Source organism: Poecilia formosa, unplaced genomic scaffold (assembly GCF_000485575.1).
Source record: "Poecilia formosa unplaced genomic scaffold, Poecilia_formosa-5.1.2 Scaffold299, whole genome shotgun sequence".
Classification (NCBI taxonomy): domain Eukaryota; kingdom Metazoa; phylum Chordata; class Actinopteri; order Cyprinodontiformes; family Poeciliidae; genus Poecilia; species Poecilia formosa.
The window spans coordinates 94,731-116,680 of NW_006800238.1; the positions used below are offsets into that span (position 1 = coordinate 94,731).

Sequence of the window (21,950 nt, forward strand, 5' to 3'; positions counted from 1 at the left end):
AGACTTGCTTTAAAATCACTGTTGCTTTTATATCTACTTCTTCCCACTAAACTTTCTTGTGTTTGGATGGAGTGTCATATGAACAGCCAGCATTAATAACTGTTAAGCCAACAACAATGGCGTAATAAATAATAATAATAATACATTTACTTAGAATTGCCTTTCATAACACTCAAGGTCACTTAAAGAAGGTAATGACTGTCCCATAAAACATGCCCATAAAAAAACACTTCTGAATTAAAAATGAACCATTTGCAATTTCTGAAAGCCTGAAAACCAGAATTACCAAAATTACAGACTAGAACTGCAAGCAGTTATGAGTTGGTTCACCCTCAGCCCCGCCCCTTCCTGCGCACTCAGTTCCCCACATCCTGCCAAGGTGGCGCTGTTGTGTCTCTTAGCATGCCAACCGAGTTGGGAATTTACAGAACAGTGATTACTCCTTAAAGGTGTTACCATTACAATGCATTTTGTAATGGTAACACAATGCAGTACCACCCATAGGCATGCATTTCGCCTATGGGTGGTACTGCATTAAAAAAGAAAAATTCATTAAAAATTCATACTTCATAAATTTCCCAAAACATTTTCAGACAACCATTTCTATGTCTGGAACAACAAAAGCCAGCTCGACAAAATAACAGAAATACAAACTTAAATATATATAACTCTGTTTAATGAATCTGAATAATGTAAGATGATTCACTTTTTGAACTAATTTACTTTTCAATAATATTCTAATTGACTGAGATTGCACGATTATTCAATTTAGGCCTGCAGAGCTCTGTGAAATGATCATGTCTGTTGAGCTTTTTCATATTTAGATCACATCGGAAAGGTATTTCATCTGTTTTATGTTACTTTGTTCAAAAATAGTCTCTGACATACCACTGAGATCACATAACAGCTGAATTTATACTGAAAATACAGACTGGTGGAGTTGGTTGCAGGAGATTTTATTTAGGGGTACAAGAGAAATGGACGCTAAATAAAGTATGACAGACTTTTAAGGTTTCATTTGTTAAAGAGAGATGAAAACCTTTTAGATTTCTCTGTTTAAAACAGGCCTCCGTGTTGATTTATCCAATAAAATCCAGAATAATATGCCGATGCTTGTAGAGAAACTTTAGAAAATGTGAAAAAGCCCAACAGGTAATGATCTACCATCTGCAAGGCGTTGTCATTAAGCATTTTTGCAGGTTTTGTACTTAATAAAAAAGGCCGACATGCACATTTCAGGGTGCACAGAAACCTTAAGACCACAAATGAGCACAAAGCCTCCTCTCGTAGAACTCCGAGACATCACACAAATGAAGGTGCTTTGACAAGTTCAGCTGTGGTTTTGATGAAGGGCATTACGGCCAACAGCAATTTCTCTCATTATTAATGGATGACAGGGGCTATGAGGGCTTCAAGTATAAAAAAAGGAGTGATTAAAAGAGATGGAATCTCCTTGGCTGAGGCGCAGAAAAAGGCAGAATGGAGCAGGCTTGTGAATTACAATCTGCAAAAGTCTGTTAGCAGAAAGAGAGAGAGAGAGAGACGGAGAAACACAAAGGATCACCAAAACTCCCCTCAGATTCCTTTGAAGAGAATCACCAACAGGTATGAGGAAATGGAGTCACAAAAATAAGCCAAAAAACATCACAGATTTTCATCCTCTAGCAGCCGCACTTGAAGGGCAAAGACTGGTAAAGAATCCTCAGAAGGGAGAAGGGCACTCTTCTGTCAGTGCAGTGCAACTGTTTGCAACCGTCATCTTGTTTACAGCATATTAAAAACCAAGTTGGGCACAGTCAAAAAAACAAGAAAGTGTGGTCATGTACACAACTGTCTTTGGCAAGAAGTCCCATTTCCTACATCGGAGTCCGTTACCCGACAGCCTCGTGTTCATGTCACCTTCGGCCCATTTCGCTCTGTCTCATGAAGTGGATGTTGTTGACACTGTCTGCCAGCTCGGGGTACTGGTCAACTGAAACCACATAGTATCCGTCATAGCCTTGCACCTTCCCTGAGCCCAGAAGCTGCTGCTTCTCTCCCTCAGTCCAGGTTCTTGAGCCTTCCTCCCCGTCTCTGAGTCTCTGGCGCTCCCGGGCCCAGGCCTGGCCGACGGCCCTCTGCCGGGCCAGCTCCAGAATGCGGGCTTTCTCTTCGTCTACGCTGCCGCCGTATCGCGTGTTGAGGAGCAACGATCCATGCTGCAGCTGGATGTCGGTTATGCGCCTAGTCCTGCCATTCAGCACGGTGTTGACCTGAGACACGGTGACGTTGACACCGTTCTCCAGCGTGCGCCGGCCAACCGTCATGCCAATGAGTGCCAGGTCTCCTTCCACTGAGCCCAGCTTGACAAAATGGTGGGTGTCCATCCCCGCGATGGTGAAGTGAAGGTTTTCAAGATAGAACGCGTCGTTCAGAACGGCGGCCATGCGGCGTCCGTCCTCGTTGGCCAGGCTGATGATGTCGGTGCTGATGCGGCCGTCTCGGATGGCGAACTTCACCCCCTTCCCAAAGATGGAGCCGCCGGAGGCGAAGATCTTCTTCCCCTCTGTCTGGGGACATCCTGCGCTTTTGGCGTTGTAGATTTGACCAAAGCGTTCCAGCTTGACGAAAGCTTTGAGCTGCCTTTGAACTTCGCACTGAACGCCCAGCAAAGACTGCAAAACAAAGACAAGACTGGTTAGTCTCAGCCCACGCAGCGCCAGCTGAGAACAGCACCAGGAGTAGTTTGAAATCAATGAAACAGAAACAAAGTGCTTTACAAAAGAATCTCACTTGGACTTTTTCACATTTTGTCACATTATAATCTCAAACTTGATAGTATTTTACTGGAATTTGCTCTGAAAAATAAGTTGTAAAAAATACACAATTTTCCTTTGTGTTGGTCTGTCATATTAAAGTCTAATAAATTCAATTTCAAGTTTGTAATTGTAATGGAAAAATGTGGAGTAGCAGTATGGATTGTCTAGCAAGTCACTATAAAGTGTAAAACTTTACACACAATATTTACTGCTCGCTAACTTTACAAGAACAGTTTCCATCAGTTTACAGAAAGTCCAACAAAAATCTGTATGGCATTGCTTAAAACCTCCTTCTTGTTGAGTAAGTTGAAATAAAAATGCAAAATTCATATTTGATTGAATGTCACTGCTGGGTCTCATGAGTATTTTCTCACAAAATGTTGATGAAACAGCTTTTTTAATGGCCAGAAAACAGATCCATGATGTTCTGTTCCTGTCAGTACATCTCTAGTCAAGGTAACAGCGGACGTGTTTGTCAGAGATTGCAAATCTCTCTGATCATAAAAATTTGAAAAAAAAAAAAAAAAAAAGCTAGTGAAACTGCTGTCTTCTAAAAGCACTGCTGGGCCTAATCTGAAACAGGAGATTTTTGGTAACTGAAATATGCAGCACAACTCATTCTGCAAGGGATCAAAGGAGATATCACATCCCCTCCAGCCAATGTTTATGCTTTGTCCTAATATTACTTGACAAGAGATGTTCCTCTTAAAAGAAAGAAAGACAAAAAAAAAAAAAAAAAACCCAGAGAGGATGATGCGAAATGGAAGCTGGCCAGAAAACAACGAGGCAGTCGCCTGCGTGCACGTAAGCAGCAACCAAACGGCTTTAAAAATGCCTTCGAGTCACCAGCCAACATACGAGGCTCCGCGTATCCTGAGGAGTTCCTGCCAAGTAGTAACATGCAAAGCCTTCCTGACAGTTTTCCAGTTCTGACTCTGGTTAGAGGGTGGCTGTGGGTTGAGGGATTGGTGTGGGGGGCAGAGCGCTCTGCAGCATGCAGCACGTCTGACCATCGGTTGACATGACACTGCATCACATCCTGGATGAACACATGTCAAACGGAGGAGACGAAAAGGCACATGTGCTATGGAGGTCCTCACAAGCAGTGACCTGTTCAGTTGTTCTGAGGGCCGAGGGAGAGGGGACGAAGTGCAAAGTCCTCCACTTTACTTCAAACAGCCTCCAGGGAAACTCCAAGAGACGCATCAGTCACATAGCAGGGGGTGCAATGAGCCTCCAGCGAAACCCTGAATGAGAGATAGAGCCTTGCGCATCGCAAACCTCATCTCTCCGTCTGCTCACGGCACTTTTCAATCTCTGCGTTGGATCGAGCAGCATCACAAAACGGGGGCTTAAGCAGACAGAGATAGAACGGGAGCTGTTCTTTCCTTCCTTCTTTTTTTTTTTTTTCTGAATAAAATACAATCAAATACCAAGGTATAGATGTACAACATGCAGTTTTAAAGTTGTATTGATTCCTGAAAGGGCCCAATATGTTCCTGGGCTTATCTGGCCATTTGCAGTGAGGATCAACCTGGCATTAGCCATCTCAGGGCATCCTTTCAGAAAAAGGGATTCTGGATAAAAATACCACACAACAGCTCATGAACAGGATGAGGACTAATTATATGGATCCAGAGGTGTGCTGAAGGCGAATCTTCCTCAAAAACATGAAGGAAAACTTCAAAACGAGGCTAACCTCACAATTCAAAGCCTTAATGATTACACAGTTTGAGCTATTTAGGTCTCTAAATAATTGAGGAGCTGCATTTTGTAGATAAATCTTTTAATTTAGATGTATAAATGTTCTGTTTTCTGATAGAAAGAAACAGGAAATTTTCCTAAAACCAAACATATTATGATATGGACTTTCATTTTTAGTGTTTCATTTCAACAGAGAAGGCGAAAAGCCTGTTACAACTTTGAAACGTCTGAACTGAAAATAGATGGGATGTTGTTTGAGTTCTGTGTTGCTTCTCCTTTGTAGGTTGATAACTTTGGTGAGTTCAAAGATTTCTGTGGGTTGTTAGCACCGGATGACTCAGTCCCAGGAGATTTCCACAGGAACACTTCCAACAGCAGCCCAGGCAAGATGAGGACACCGCTGTGGTTTTTACCTTTATGGTAATGCTCTACACATGAGACGTATGAAATGTCTGTGCCGAGAAATACAGAAATCCCTGTTACATTTTAATCTACTTTGGAAAGTTGAGTCAAGTCTACTTCAAGGGCAAATAGCATCTTACTCAAGAGCTAGAAAACCAGAAGAGACTGAAAATAAGAAACAAATAAATCAAATTCAGACATCATGGTCAAGCAGTTGGCTCTCGACTGTCCTGAGTTCACTTTATTCCGGTCTTTCTTTTTTATCAGACATGGAAAGCAACAAGCATGGACACAACTGAAAGGGAAAAGAAGGAAAAATTACATGTGCCCTTTAAATTATATAACAAAAAACAACCACATAAATAATGACTTGGTACCCATTTCAGGCTGGTCAGACCAGTGAGGTGGCACAGAGGGGTCAACATAATTTGTTTTACCTCAAATTCTGCTTTAGCATAATTTTGTTTTAGTAGTAAATTATAAGTTGATAACTTAAAACATATGGAGTTTTAAGTTTTCATAACTTAAAACTCCATTTTAAGGATTGATAACTTAAAATGGAAGCTAGAATAGCTCACGTATAACGTTTTTTTTTTTTTTTTAAATATCAACCCAGTAGCTTTCAATGTACACATTTTTCAAAAACAAGTTTTCTGTGTTAGGGTAACAGCTGGAGTGTCATGCAACACAAATCCATTCCTGTGCCATTCACTTGTCTGGCTGTAACCAACCCCATGAAAACAACAGTGGCCTCTTCAATAATTCAAGTGAGTTGGGGGCTACCTAAAAGGGCTGATACAAGTGAGAATCAGAGCCTGTATACTACTTCTCAGACCTTAGCCGGCAGAGTATAACCGAGACGAAATCGATGGTCGTTGGTGGAGGGGAATGGAGAGTGAATTTCCCTAATGGCAGGACAATTACAAGAACTGTTTAGCCTGACCCCATTCCCCAAGATGGGGATGAGGGGGCTGAGACCTGGCTCACTGGGCCATGTTTGGCTTGGTAGTTAGCAGCTCCTCTGGGAATGTGGCAACAAAGAGCATACTCATTTGCTAATGACGGTGAAAAGGAAAGGGGACAAAAGCAGAAGGCAATACTTTAGGGTGAAAGCTGAGATAGATGAGTGACTACCTTGGTGCTGTCCCACTCCTGTGTCTTGATTTGGGTGCGGACTAACTCGTAGGAGGGCTCCATGCTCTCTGTGCTCGGTTTACGATAGCCGGGGATAACATTATACAGCTGGAAGCCAAAGGTCACAAGCCAGCTGTTCACATCTGTGGAGGAGAGGTTAAAAAAGTTAAACTTCTGGAAAAAGACAACAAAGGAGGAACAGACAAGATTAATTTATTAAATCTGATCAGTTGACATTTTGTAGTTAAGTGGCTGCCTTCTTGAAATGCTCTTCAGTCAGGAGGAGCACTTCATTTGTTTGTAAGAGTGGATGAGCTATCCTGAACACTCAAGACGATGTTGGTGATTCATGTCCAGTCCTGCAGATGCCCCACTAATGACACACAGCTGGATTCCAGAAACAACATCTGAGCACGTCTGCAGCTAATTATGGACTGTAATTTCATGTCACCCGAGACTTCAACAGAAAGATATTTTGAACACTCAGTGGGTTCCTCCAACAGTACTATTTCTCTAATGAGATGCGCGGGGAGGCGAGTGACATTTCCAAGATTTAACTCCGAGCAATCACGATAATGCAATCCATCTAAAAGCAGCAGCCAAAACGGTGGTTGTTAGAACTGCTGCAATCCACTTTTCATGTTATTTGCTGAAATACTCACTTCCCCCCTGAATCTTTTCAAATTCTGTCACGTCAAAACCAGAAACTTCAGTGTGTTTTATTAAAAATATGTACGACTGAAAATCAAAAAGTAGTATTGTTTTTCTTATTTTGACCGCTTTATTCTGTCGTACCTGAATAAAATCGAATGCAAACAATTCAAAATTCAGCAGTCTACCTGTCTGCATAAAGTGCATTGTGCGTCCCTCACAGGACTTTTTCCTTCAGGTATGGCTTTGCCATATTTTCTTTTACAAATGGTCCCGCTTAAGAACGAGCAGTGGCGCCTTCTTCTGGATGGCGGCCACATTACAACACTGAAAGTAGATCTAAGAGGATGTCATTAATTAATAGAATGGAACAAATTTTAATCTAATAAACTATGAATTGACAATAATAAGTCTGTTAATTGTTTGCATCCCTAATTTAGATACAGCCATCTTCTAATTAACTGTGATTACATCATACACAACAGGATTCTTTTTACCAATTATGCTTTCTTAAAATTTATTTGGGGTAAGAGAAAAGTGAGTATACAAACAATCCAAAAACTGGACACAACCATATATACCTTTTATTCCCATCCCAAATTTGTAATTGTTGGGTTTAAGTGTTGGGTTTATCAAATAAAACTAACAAAAAATAAGATTTCTGTTCTCAATGTGAAAAATGTAAAAAAGAAAAAAAATAAGTAATGATACTTTTACAAAGTTCTATCAATGCGATCATTTTTAAGATCAGAGAGCAACATGTCGGAGAGAAAAGCCTGTTCAGTTGCAGGTATTTGTATCCTGCTCCTGTTATTGACAGCAGAGTCACTGCCACGGCACATGGGTGGCAACAGATTGCCAATACAACACTGTGGCGCACAACAAAGCTTTTTTAAACAAGAATTTGTTTGGGAACAATGAAAGGACCACAGTCATTTAGTGAATGGAATTTAAATGTCAGTGCCATCAATCACAGTTGAGGCAGACCTGCTGCAGTATATCTATGGGTCTGTTTAGTATTCAGAGCCCCTTATGGAGGACTGTGAAGCTGAACGGTGCTCTCATTGGAGGGAAGTTAAATGACTTTGTTGGAGCAAAAGAAGTTGAAGGCTGGATCCCAATTAAACAAAAAAGGGGCTTAATTTACCTCTCGACACGGTGCAGAGGAAATGGGAGTGAAAAAAAAAGTACCATATTCCCTATCCATATTATGCAGGTAAAACAAAGAAAATAATTGCAGAATTCCTTTAACTACAGAGAATTTACTGGGTATCGTTAACATAGTTTCCCTTCCAGGCTCTAAGGTTGATGCAACCAGCCCTGGCTATGATTTCTATGAATCCATTGTGCCCTCCTGTTCCCCACTGCGGTGCTTTCACTGTCATTTGTCCTCCCCCTAACACAAAGGAACAGAGAGTATTTCTGTGAAGGATCTGAGTGTTCAACAGCAGAGAGGGCCCGGCCATAAAGCACGGCTCCCTTTGAGCATTTTCAAAATGATAGCCGCTGGGCGCTTGCAGAGGTGGAGATGCACATAAACACACTGAAGCCCGACATCAGCGAGGGAGCTCTTAAACATCTACTAAATGTGAATTTAGTATTTTATATTAAATTTATTTTATTTTATTTTTTAAATCTGATTCCACAAAAATATTGTGTTGTTACTCTTTGTACACATTTATACTTCAGGAAAGCTTTTTTTTTTTTGTTCATGATTTATGAAAAACTTTCTTGAATGGTAAATTTCTTGTCTCCTCCCATGTTGTAAGTGTATAGAAAAATAGAACTGTCTCATCATATTTGTCATTCGGTTTTAGTCTGAGTGAACCATGGGAGGACGAATTACCTGTCATGTAGCACTTTGTCTCCTCATTATTGCTGAGTGGGTTGTTATTCTTAAACATGTACAGGTTGAATGGAACGATGCGATTGTTATTGAGATGACTCCAGATCTCTCTGTCAGGTGTTGTCCAGCGGCCAGCGAGGACATCGTAATCCCGTTTGCCCATGTGGACCAGTTTGCTAAGAGGCTCATACAGTCCTCCCTGGTAGCCAATTATAATCTGGAAGCTGGGATTGGTGTCCAAGTAAACCTCTCCGAATGCCGTGTGGAGAATCTGCTTAATCATGAGGCCTGAACCACTGAACACAGCGAGAGGAGTGCCGATGTTGTCGCAAGCCACGTAAAACTCATCGCCGCTGCTCAGCTCCATGGCAAACAGGTGTCCCTGCAGATCGTAGTATAGCGAAGCAATCTCAGAGCTGGAGTGGTTGTACATGTGGGTGACCCGAGTGGGGCTGGACAAGTCGGCATAGAAGAACTGCAGGTGGTGACCTGTGCTGCTTCTGCTGGAAACTCGCCTGCCCAGGCCATCGTAGCGATACTTGATGCTCCACCCACTGGCTTTGTTGTACACCTTCGTCAGCAGACCGGCTGAGTTGTACTCAAAGTAGTCGTTCCCTCGTTGCTTCAGGAAGCCGTCCTCATCCATCCGGTACGTCACATCTCCCAAGCGGGTGATGCGGTCTCTGACGTCGTAGCGTAGCGGGGTGAGGCGCGCGCTGTTTCCAGGGCTGAGGAGGTGCAGGTTGCCGTTCAGGTCGTAGCTGTACCTCCACAAGGGCTTGTCGTTGATGGAGACCACCTGGAGCTGACCGTCAGCATCATACTCATAGGTGTAGCGTGTCGTGTTGGCGTAAGGTCCCACTTTGAGCTCTTTGGCCACCACACGCCCCATGTTGTCATACTGCACCATCATCCAGTACATGAGCGAACGAAAAATCTCATACTGGACCTCCTTCACTCGACCGTAGGCGTCAAAGTGTTTGGTGTGCGTCATCACTGCAGTGGTTATAATTTGATTTATGTCGTAATAAATTACTCCAAATTTGCCAAACTGTTCTGTTTTGCCTGACACGTCGTCATAGCGATACAAGTCGATTGGTAGCGGAGTTTCGTTAATGACCGCCTGCATGCTGGTGACTCGGAAGCTGTTGTCATAGACGTAGTCGAATCTTGCGTTGACCATGCCTTCCTCGCTGAACCTAAAGATCTGCCTGTCGATGAGCGGGCCGATCTGTCTGTACCGGATCGTGCAGGTGAAGCCTTCGCTCTGGAGGTTGACGGTCTTCAGCATCCCCGCCATCTCGTCGTAGGAGAAACCAATCCGTGTGGTGTCATAAAGGATCTCCAGCAGCTTGGAGAGCTTGCCGTACTTGTAGATGACCCTGCGACCTGTTCCCAGGTGGGTGGTCTGCAGCAACTGCCCGGCCTCACTGTAGTCCTGGAGCACCGATGCGTTGCCTTCGGGGGGTCGGTAAGTGTTTCTGTAGTAGCCAATAGAGCGGGACGTCTCCAAGGTGTGCCGAGCTACGTTGGGCATGGTCACGGAAGACAATCGATCGTTTTTGTCAAATTCAAAGATGTACTGCCTCTGACTGTAGAGAAGCAGCACCATGGACTGCAAGGAGAGAGAAGAAACAAATTATAAGACAGGAATAAATGGGACATCTTAACCAAGTGGCCACTATAGTGTACAGAAACATTTGAAAAGCGGGAGTGCTCAAGTCCAGTCCTCGAGAGCCACCGTCCTGGAACATTTAGATGCATCCTTACTTCAACAGACTGGGATCAGCTCGGAACATGCCTGGTAACGAGCTATTCATTTAATTCAGGTGTATTGGAGCAGGGATGCATCTGAAAGTTGCAGGATAGTAGCTCTTGAGGACTGAACTTAAGCACCCCTGCTGTACGAACTGGAGACCCCCAGGTCAAAGTGGGAAACACCTCGCAAGGTAGTGGAGAATGACCGAGCTAAGATCCTGTGATAATGGTCACCTAACCAGACATTGTGATCATCGATAAGCAGCAGAGGACTGAAGTTGTGCTTGATGTGGCTGTCCCAAATAATGGACATATCAAGAAAAAGAAATAAGAAGAGCGTTACGAAGGGCTCAGGAGAAGCCTACCATATGAAGGCAACTCTATTGAACAGGATCATTGGAAGACTTGGGGCAGTGGCCTCCACACTGGAGAAGTGGCTCCACCAAATACCTAGAGTAACATCTCACGTCTCAGTTTGGAAGAGCCGCCATCCGAGGAACAACTAAGATACTATGAGGACCCTCAAGCTCCCAGGCCTCTAGTAGAGTACCCAAAAATGATGTTTTCACATCCGTACCCCTTTACGATGATGCACATCTTTGTGGTGGTCTAGTGAAATCAAATACATTAACATTTGTGTTTGTAACAGGAGGATATGAAAAAGTTCAGCAATTTAACAAGCCACTGTACATATGATTGTATTTACAATCCCAATAAAAGCTTCAACATGTAGCGCTGTGTATTTTCGGATGAAGTTCAAACCATGAAACTTGAGTTTTTATTCCTCTACTATTAAGATTTTTTTACATGGTGTCATAAACATGCTTTTTCTTTTTTTTGCCTGTGAGCTTTTGCAATCTGAACAGCATGAAGTAACTGAGTATTTCCCAACTCAGCAAGGCACATTTTAGAAGCAGTAAATGATGCCTTTAAATCATATGCAAGGTTGTCTCACCAGGTTGCTGAAAAACTTATGATAGGCTGTTAAAAAGGTGACTGGCTGCCATTTCTTATCATAAATGTCTAAGCTGGAGAACAGCAGCTCTTTTCTCTTCCTCCGAAGCATACCTTTAATTAGAGAGCAGGAGGCGACATTTCTTGCTGTTCTTTTCATCTGAGCTATTTCTGGTTGAACTTTGCTGCCAGAGTGTGGTAACAAAGAATCATGTCTACAACGCACCAGACACTTTTAATTATGTTTTGGCTGATATTTGTGCAAGAATCTTTCCGTGTGCTGCAGATACCAGCTAGGAGAATTGCAAGTTAATTTATATATCTTCTCTAATATCTTCTGTCAACTTTCCAATGCACACACACTTTCTCTACAGTATTTATAACAGTTTTATATTGAAACCATTTATTTTCCTTTAAAAGTTTAAAGGTGCTTACCTTTTCGAGGTAAGTGTAGCTCCAATATTTACCATCAGCAAATATCTGGGACGTGATTCTGCCGTTTACGTCGTATTCCATGCGGACAGACATGGTGCCTCTCTGGACCCCCGCCACATGCCCCCCAGAGGAGTAAGTGACGTTAACTCCGTTGAGACGGCTGCTTGGAGCCCACAGAGTGGGCCGACCAGCGTGATCATAGTGGATCCGCAAAGTGAACTTCCTGTGATCATCATAGACCTTTTCTGTCCTGGTGATCCGATCAAAGTCCAGTGACAGCAGGTTCCGGTTATGAACCTGTTGGATAAAAGACAGGAGATGTTTTGAAATGAATGACGTTTGGACGTTTAAAATCTTGGAAAGAAAGTGGTGCATGTCTTTTTAAAAGGAGAAAATTTAGCAGAAGCACTTGATCATAAAGGAGTTATCATTTTTTTGGGTCTTATTACAGCTTTTAATTTTAACGGTGGAGCTGTATCTCAAGCCAGCAGGAGCAAAAAGAAAGTAATGAAGAATTTCAAAAATTCTTGGTCTGTGTAAAGACACAGCAAAGTTCTGTTATGAATTAGACATTTGAGTCACATTGATCATCAAAACTCCTTTTCTCTGCACACTGAAAAATGCTTATGAGTCACAGATTCTTTTCATTGTAACTTTGACATTTCTGCAAGCTGCAAAAGGAGGAAAAAACATCTTTAAATCCAACTCTGCAGAGAGAGTAGCTTAGGTGATCTGAGAGCTTAACGAAAACAATGAGCTCTAGTTTCTCTTTGCTCAAACCAGAAAATAAACACCCTGAAAAGTGTTGACCTTAAGATGCAGAATCTTAGCTATGGGTTCAGCACATGCATAGCATTTCAAACACTAATCTATTATGATTTTGGTGATTTTTACTTTTTTTTCTAAAAATGGTAAGTAACACAAAAACATTATATTTTAGTATTTGTATTTAGTTAGCAATTTGCCAACTCTGGAAAGTACCTCCTCTTGAGTCCAGCCTAAACCCAAACTGTTAGTTTTGTTAGTTAAGTATTGAAGCTGCTGCTCTCAGACAACATTTCTCCTCAATTCGTTTTTCTAACCAGACAAATTCCCACATGATTCACGTTATGGACTGAAATTTTAGCTTCCTCTACTTTCGTCTTGGCTCATCATCATCTAATGCATTGACGCCTGAGCTCAGGGTTATGAATGTCATCTCTCTTGGGGAACCTTTGGTTGGGTTCTTGGCAGCCTTGTGCTTGCCTTCTTTCTTGTACATTTTAAAAATATACATTTCTCACTTTCAGACATTGTGTAAAAACGGTGCCTTGAATTAAAGGAATGCATGTAATATATACTTATACAATACAACAAAAATGTGCAGCAGCAGATAGTCATATTGAATCCAACAGGAAACGAGGGGATTACGAAATGATCCCCATTCATGCTTCAAAAGCTTATATCCCTTCCCTTTAGGGATATAAGTGCATCAAAGAAAATGCTGTTTGTTGATGTAAAGACTTAAAAAGTTCGAGGCGTAAGCTTTAATGTATTTAATGAACAGAGAAAAAAAAATCCATATTTTTCAGTATTTGACCTGATGCTCACCAGTCAGAGCCGATCAAAGCCAAATTGGCCATTAACTGCGTAATGAACGATTTTTCCCACATTAACCTTACAGCAGGCTTTTTTTCTGGCTTGATAAAAATGCCTGATATGGATAAGAAATGTCAGTGGCTCAGAAGTTTGCTTCTGGCTAGTTTCCTGAATCATCCTACTGAGCAGGTCACACGGGGGCTTGCTGAGAAACCCTCCCTTTTTTCAATCTCACTCCGAGGAACGCATGCTTAGGTCTCTCATCTGTGAAGGGACAATTACACCAGAGGCAATTAATGCCACTGATACCCAATTGAGAGGATTACTTTAAGTAAAACCAAGAGAGTTAAGAGCAGGAGAAATCCATGGATATTTAGACCAAGCCAAAGAAATTCAACTTCAAGACTGAGGAAGATGAGGGTCATTTAGTCAAGAAATGAGAACAGGGGTCTGTGTTGGGATTTGCTTTATTTTCATTTTTAAGAAGCAATGAGAACTGTTATCTTTCAGACTTATCCAGAGACACAGTAGTACCCCTGCAATGCAAATGCCAGGCAACAGCATGCAAAGGCAGCATTGTGGGTAGGTATTTCAGCCTTCCAAATCACTTTTTTTTTTTTTTTCAAAAATTTTTTTAATATGATTGACAAAAAGAATCCGCAAGTTGTTGTATTTTCCTCAAATAATTTGGATTCATATTACAATCTGTGAATTTTACCGGGTCAACCACCACAACTTAATCTTAGGTATGTTTTAAATATGCATTAACAGGCACCTTGGTAGTCTAGTGGGTTAAAGGGGAATTTATGTACGATGGATGAAATTTAACAAACCAAACTGCAATACGTGATGCTGAAGAAGTTAAAGAAACACAACTTTTCCAAGACAATCTACCATGTGCCTTAGGGTTTCTTTTATGGGAAAGAAAAAGGCCGTTCCGTATCTACTGAGACACTTCAGTCCTTAGTGTCTCAAACTATTTCCAAGGCAACAGAGCTCTGCTTTCTGTTAGAGAAAGTTTATCATGCCGCGTGAGCTGATTTCCAACAGACTCATCTTGTAGAGGTGAGAAAGGAAAGAAAAGCATCTGACAGCAGAGATCCAAAGATCCCACGAGAACAGGAGCCCACTCATGGGGAATAATTTTCAAATTGGATGCTGTCTCTTAAGGGAATATCTCAAAGGAAATAAGTGAGAGGAAGCAAAAAATAAGACGATAGTTGCAGCTCACTACACTCACAAAGGTAGATTTCTAACTGTTCTGTGAATAACACATTACTGGGACATCAAATCTCCAAATCAATAGGAAAGATTTTTGCGTCAAGTGACAGTCTCAATTTGTCATTTTACAAATCTGCCTTTAATCATTTCTGGTGATTTATTTAGTCCTCTGGTTGTTTTCCTCAATAACAACAGTGGTGTTGTCTTTCACTGCAGTTAAAAGAAAACATTTTTCTAACTTGTATCTCTTTTGAACAGCAAACTCAACATGATAAGGCACTATGATAATCCTAAGCTGTTACGACACAGATCTCAGCTTTGTCTCTGTTTTGTATTCAGTGATGAAGAGGATAAAGAGCGCTGCGATGGTGCAGCAGCAGCCCCGAGGGTTCTCTCATTATTGTAAATTAACAACCTGCCCAAACTAAGAGGAGGGTTTGTTATCGTTGAGGGATACGGTCACTGTGCCTCATGAATGTAAATCAAAAAGGAAGTCTGAGGAGGGGATGGAGAGCCAGAGAGGGATGCGAGACTGCAGAAAAAGGGAGAAAAGCAGCCTTTTCAGAAATGCAAAACCCAGCGAGTGTAGTTCCACAGCGTGACAAAGACGGTCAGAGGAACAAACTGGAAGTCAGACAGAAGGAACCTGCTTTCCCCTGTCGCCTCTGCTCACAACAACAGATGTCTGTGAAGTTGGAGCTACACAGCTGCATATCTGTTTTATATTCCGACGCCCCCGCCCTGCGACCCTCCAGCCGCGCGCTGCGACACTCTCACCCTGCCGCCCACATAACATCACTTGACATGTCACTCAAGGTCGCTCAATGATTTCAGCTTCGTTCATCCCCTCTGTTCTTGCCATTAGGCCTGCTCCCATTTCCCAACACAACCCTGGGGGGCCGTTGTCTGTAACGTACATTAGACACTTTCACTTCCAAAGGGGACGACAGGACCATTAAATGAACAGCCAATGACAGACAAAGTGGCACCTCCCCATTAGCAGCGTTGCCTCCCAGAAACGGAGGAGACGGTTTAAACCAAGTTCCTATTGGCTCTACATGGCCAAGACATGCAGAGCATTATTATGCTTTGCCAATGGGCTCCGGTTTGAAACACACCTGTTGGTTTTCTGTGAACATGATGATTCGGGCTCATATTATTTAACTGAATTTCAATGTAGAAATGATAATTACAAATCAGAGCAAAAAGATGAGTCAGAGTTGTTACCCAGCATCTGTTAACAGAAAAAGGCTAAAAAAAACGCTTAGCATAAATACCAATGTGCTGCTGAGGTCACATAGAGTGAACAGTTTGAGAACAGTAGAGAACAAACAGCCTCATAAGGAGCAAGGAACGCAACATGAATTAAAGTGTGGAGGAGAATAAAGCAGGGCTAAATTATAAAACACTATCCTAAGCTTTAAGAATCGAGAAAAGAACAGAAATGGCACCAAAACAAACGCGTCAAGACATGGCAATCCACCTAAACCAGCAGGCTGAAAAAGGACAGCACTACTTAGAAAAAGCAGCCAAGACACCGAGGGTAACTGGAGCAGCTGCAGTAATCCACAGCTCAGGTGGGAAAAATATTGAAAACTGTTAAGCATATAGCTAACGCCAAAAGAAACCAAAAGGAAGTCTTATTTGTGTTTTACCACAAGCCATTCTGGCAGGCACATTATTGCATTTTTTTTCCTCATCTTCCCTCCAGCTCCCCAAGGGGCCCCTAGTTCTTCCAGGTGGCTCCCACTTTGATAAACACTGGTTTAGATGAAAGCATATTATTTTGATAGAATTGCCCAGTCAAAGTCTTCATCGAAATCCAATTAAGATTTGGTGGCAAGACTTGAAAAAGATGGTAGAGACATCCCATTAAAAAAAAAACAAAATCCTGGTTGCATAACATAGTAAGCCAGATCTTCTTATTCAAAATGTACACCACATTTTATTTCAAAACCATTGCGAAATCAAGACATATAGCAGCTTATGTAAAAGAAATGTGTAATGCGTTAAAAGGGTGAGAATACTTGTCAAGATATTCAGACCATGAGGTAGTTTTATGTGACTAATCTGTGATTATGAGGGATATAACAAAAACACCTTAACTTTAACTGCTGTCCACAGCTCAGTCTTATATCCATAGATCCAAATGTTAAACTAATAAATCCCCTGATATGCGAGTCTGATTTTATTTAGCCAACCTTTAGAGCAAACAGCAGTAAAGCAGGTTTTTCCATATAACAATGGCTTCACCATACAGATTGTACATTCAACCAAGATTATGATGCCCAGAAAACCCCAGTTTCTGTTCTTTAGCAAATCTGAATTAGTTTATGGTGAAATTTTGAAAAATGGTACAAATAATAATAATAATAATAATAATAAAATATACATTAGGTTTATGAGGGAGGGACTCATCAAGTCAATTTTCATTACCCTAAATTCACAAATAATCAAAATCGTACATTTTCACAGTAAGGTGATTTTGTCAGTTGACATCAAAATCAGGATAAATCAGGAAACCTTAACTGTGAATTTTATTCAGAAAGCAGGCAGATTTTAGATGCTATTTCAGACTTATTTTAAAGCTTTATACTGGGATACAACTGGGAGCAGGAGAAAAGCAAAAGTGCTAGCCTAAGGATTTATTTATTTTTCTTACAGGGGGGCATTTACAGATGAATGAACAAATGAATGAATGAAATTTACATGGTCTCCATGCCAGCAGCACATGGTATCGTTTGTGTTTGCTCCCTCAGCCATAATAAGAGCTTCTGTCTCGTATTGCTCATGGATGAAATTTTAATATAAGAGTTTGCTGGAGTGCTTCTAGAGAGTAAATAACAACAGGGGGACTTTGGCAGCAACTCATTCTTATGTGGCCAGATTTGTTCAGCAGCTTCAAATGGTCCTTATCCAGCTGGAATGTCACAGGGCACAATTCAGGAAAAAAACCCTGAAACATTTATGGTGCTTTTTTTCTACTTTGTTGTACAGTCAATGTAGCTCTTCTTGGAGCTCGTTTTCCTGCTCCATTTTTTCCTGTGGACAGCACACCCTGCGTATGGAGGATCTGCTGCTCATCATATCAGAATGAGATGTAGCACAAACAGATAATCTCCCTTAGTAAGTTTATGACAAAACAACATTTATTTAACATGTTTAGCTAAACAAAACAAAGTAATACTTATAAAGGAAAAACTTCCTCTGCTGCGCAGTCGTATTGACATATCATACCCATGTTTCACAGTAATTTTAATAAGATCTCACCGAAGGTTCTGGAGTAACCAGAGTTGTATTTGGCTATATGGAGCAAAATAATAGTGCACTGCTCCTCGCTTACCTGTTTCAGTCCACTGCCAGTCACTCCTACACTTTTCTATTATTTACAAGAAAGAAATTCAGCTGTTCCGACGGTCATGGGGTCTAAGGTAAAAGAGTCCTGTCAATTACAGTGCTCAGAGAACGCTTTTCTTAAAGTGCAGTTAGCATGCTAAAAGGCCAACGTCTGTAAAGCAGCCAACTTCAGCTTTGCTACATAAGCAGAAATCTCAGCTGCTGCAGCTGCTTTATGTAGTCCAAAATGTCACAAAGTGATAATACCTGCATAATAAGCACGTTGACCTAAAACTGCAATTAAATTCAGTGGGTATTTATTCTGTCTTCCTTCAGACTTGAATTCATTTGTAAAAATAAAAAGTCAGTTTTTATGCAGACACTGACTTAATATTTATCTTACCAATTCTGACTGGAGTGGTATTTATTATAATTTATTAGTGAAAGATGATATATCTAAACTCATTCTAACTGTAATAAACAGTATATAAAACCTAAAAAAAAATAAAAAAAAAGCTAAAACCCGCAAATACTTGAGACCGCTTCTATAACTAGTTCAAACACCAATTATAACATAATTTGCATTGCTTTTGTATCTCCGCTCTTGTTGGTACAGCCAATCAGCGCCAACTAAAATGAATGGATTGACTGCTTTGTAAATGCCAACCAAGTTAAGTAGCATGTGTCCTTTTTTAAGTTTAATTTTATTGTTTAAATTTTAAGAATGGTTTTGTACTAGTTTTTTTGTGTGGTTTGGTTTTGTCTTTTTATGTGACTATGGATGTGAAAAATGTTAATCAAAAATGAATTACGTACTTTTGGTTCTTTTTTTAGGATTTTGACTAGGTGGAAATTCCTCAAATAATTTGGGCTTACTGTGAATAGCTGAATCTGCTCTAGCATTAGCTTTGGCTAAATACAGTGTTGGTATAGTGATTTAGCATTAGTGGAACTAATGTTTATGATTAGTGCTTTAGGGTTAGTACACCTAAATTCTTAGCTAGCAGTGCCCACCACTGTTGGTGGGCACACCAACAGTGTGTTAATTTTTTTATTTACTGAGCAGGTGCTTATTCTAAAAAGTTTTAGCATTACTGGTTTAAAAGTTAATCCAAGTATGAACAGAAATATAGAGGTCATCAACAATTTTCAGAGATCGGGAAATGAGCAGTTGACCCAGTGATTTTAGTCATGCATCACTTTTTGCAAAGCTGTGTTCTTACCCTCAATCTGCGTCCATACACGGTGACTTGACCACGAGCCTGCTCCTTCCTCTGTCTCCACTCCACCAGGTTGAGGCCGTTGTCGATGGCCAGGGTGATGTTCCTCTTGCTGACGGTGGGGTTGACCGTCCCGGCCAGCAGGTGGGGCTCGGTATACAGGGAGACCTCCATACCATTGGCAAGAACAAGCCGCAATGAGCCGTCCAAACCAATAAAGTAGCTGTTCCGAACTTGTTCTGAAGATGTAGAGAAGATATTAGAAGTGTTACAAGGGAAGAAACAGTCTAGCTGATGTAAGAGGAGCATATCTAATATTTCTTTCTGTGAGGCACAAATATAATGACCTAAAATGGCCGCGCAGCAAAAAGGAAAGCCTTTAGCGGCAGTATTTAACCGAGCCACTGTGGTAACGTTGAGTCTGTGACAACAAAGATCAATAGCGTGAGGTTTCAAAGCACCAGTAAAGTAAAATTTTACAGCTGTTGCAGCAGCCTGGAGGATACTGAGAGATGAAAACTATCAAAGCAGCTAGCTTGCCTGTGGCCACAGAGACGGCAGGGCATGCACATTTGCACAGATTCACGGGGGATAAATCTGAACCTGCCTGTTTCTTTCCCTGGGTGACAGCCGCCTATGTTCCACTTCAAGACCAGTGAGTAATGCTACCTCTGAGCATCTCATAGACGTCCACCAAGAAAGGCATTGTTTTGCCTTTTCTAAAGATAATAAAAAGACCAGGCTATGTCCAGTTATATTTTCCTGAGCCTAATCAAAAAAATTGCACACTGGCATATTTTGGAGTAGTTGTAAAAATGGTTATGATAGTTTTCCTTGCTTTGGGCAGACAGTGATCACAGAATAGATGATCCGTAGCAATTGTTCACACCCCTCACCACTGCAACAAAGTAAATGTAACTGGTGATATTATTTTTAAGATAAAGAAAACTTTTGACTAGTAAACCATGACCACTCTTATTTTCCCCGTGGTTTAAGAGAAATTAAACAATGGAGTTGTTCATCTACAGTTTCACTTTCAATCAGTTTAACACATTGTTGAAATAATTATGAAAACAGAAAAAAAACGTTAAATTGTCACCGACATGGTGATGTTGTACAGAGATAGCAGTGTATTAATTAGAAGCAGAGTTTCTGGTGCTACTATAGTTATAAACAGATGTATAAGTCAGGATCACTCAACAGAAGCTTTTAGTTTGTTTGATCAATGGTGAAGTGAAGCTTTTCATCTTATGTTTCAGATGCTGATCATGACGAACAGGTTAAACAACAGCTAAAAATGACAGCTATTAATGGTCAATTAGTGTCAGGTCAGGTTAAACAGGATGTTTTATTGCCACGGTGCATTACAAAATCTCCACTCAGTTGTATTTTTCACCAATTTTCCTGGAGGGTCTAGTAAGGACCACCTACACTGTGTTTCCTGATTCATTTTTTATGACATAAAATCAATTTTTATTTTTTTTTCTTTTCTGGGAAATGGATGCTCACTAACACATGTTCTTAAAAATAGAACAGAAAAGAAATACGGCTTTGATTACGGGCGATGATTTAAAAGCAGTCGCACACCAGGCGTTGTACCGTTTATAAAGGTTTTCTGAGATTTGCACCCGAGTCGTCTGCCTTTGTCTGAGCATTGTAAAATGAGGGCAAATTTCATTTCCTCTGCAACAAAAGTGTGGACGAATTGCATCTGAAAAGGTCAAAACCTTATATCAAAAACAAAGTCATGCTGATTCTATTTATCCATTTCACTGCTATGTTGTTTTGAGGATTAAATCCCTTGTATTGTTTTAGTAAAAACTGTTGAAAGTCTGGCCTACCAAAGTACAGGTTGAGCCACAGGGTACTCCCACTGCAGCAAGTTCTCAAAGAGGGTCAATCCGTAAAGACAGCTATTTTTCCCCTAGCTCTTTTCTTGAAACTAGTTTGCCTTGAGGCTTCCTACATGGAGCTGCAGGCCTTCCTGAGTTAAAGCAGGAGTTAGACACCACTGTTACCACAGCTCCAAAACCCATGGAGCGCTTCAAAATTCGGTGAATATCCATCCATCCATCCATCCATTCATTATCTAAACCTGCTTATCCATGCAGGATCGCGGGGAGGCAGGCGCTTATCTCCAGCAGTTGATGGGCAAGAGGCAAGGTTAGACATACTGCCGGTCCATTGCAGGGTGTTCATTGCTTGTACAGTCAAAACTGCTGTAATTTAAGCATGAATATGCAATTTACTACAATCAGGCAATCCTTACAAGTAAGTAACCTGCTCAGTAAGGAGAAAAACTGAGGCCATCCCTGGGGCAAAGTCTCAACAGCACCAACTTCACTAAAGACATAACTTTTAGAGTTTAACTTCAAAGAGAATCTAGTGATGGCATGACCAAACAGACTCGACGAGGTGCTTAATTTATGAGGAAGAGGAACATGTCTCCTGTCAGAACAACTCTTCACCCTTTACTTTTTTAAGCAGAGTAGCACTTTAGTTTCTAACAATTTTCCATGTTAGAACCAAAAAACTTCAATGTATTCTATTGAGATGTGTTTAAACACAGATCTGGAAAGTGTAGCCTGAATTTACATTTAGTTAATTTTAACCTCCAACCACCAGATTTCTTCAATTAAAAAGTAAAAGTCCCCTAATTACTGGAGTCCATCTCCCTTTACTTTAATCTCAGTACAAATTCAGCTGTGCCGTTTGGTTTGTTAGAGAACATTAGTGAACAAACAGCAATATGAAGACCGAGAAGCACAACAAACACGTGGGGAAGAAAGTTGTGGAGAAATTTAAAGCAAGGTTAGGTTATAAAACAATATCCTAAGTGTTTAATCCAGTGGTTCCCAAACATTTTCTTCTGCGCCCCCCCAGTGGTTTCCAAACATTTTCTGCGCCCCCCCA

At 41.1% G+C, this 21,950-nt stretch overlaps 1 protein-coding gene and 1 long non-coding RNA gene across 14 annotated transcripts in view; one reads left to right on the top strand and one right to left on the bottom strand.

Moving 5' to 3' along the window:
* Positions 1-728: 728 nt before the first annotated feature.
* The window catches only part of tenm4 (teneurin transmembrane protein 4), a 209,133-nt gene continuing 187,911 nt past the window's right edge, over positions 729-21,950 (bottom strand). For all 13 annotated transcript variants that reach the window (XM_016660825.1, XM_016660826.1, XM_016660827.1 and 10 more), the window contains 5 exons: positions 19,041-19,276; positions 11,683-11,979; positions 8,536-10,150; positions 6,039-6,181; positions 729-2,654 (listed from right to left, as the gene is read on the bottom strand). In XM_016660825.1, coding sequence (XP_016516311.1) covers positions 1,896-2,654; positions 6,039-6,181; positions 8,536-10,150; positions 11,683-11,979; positions 19,041-19,276 — 3,050 coding nt within the window. In that variant the 3' untranslated portion in view covers positions 729-1,895. The remainder of the gene's footprint in view (positions 2,655-6,038; positions 6,182-8,535; positions 10,151-11,682; positions 11,980-19,040; positions 19,277-21,950) is intronic.
* LOC107832944 (uncharacterized) lies at positions 2,662-3,311 on the top strand. Its single transcript, XR_001658668.1, has 2 exons — positions 2,662-2,917; positions 3,032-3,311. It is a non-coding gene; the product is annotated as an uncharacterized LOC107832944 (long non-coding RNA).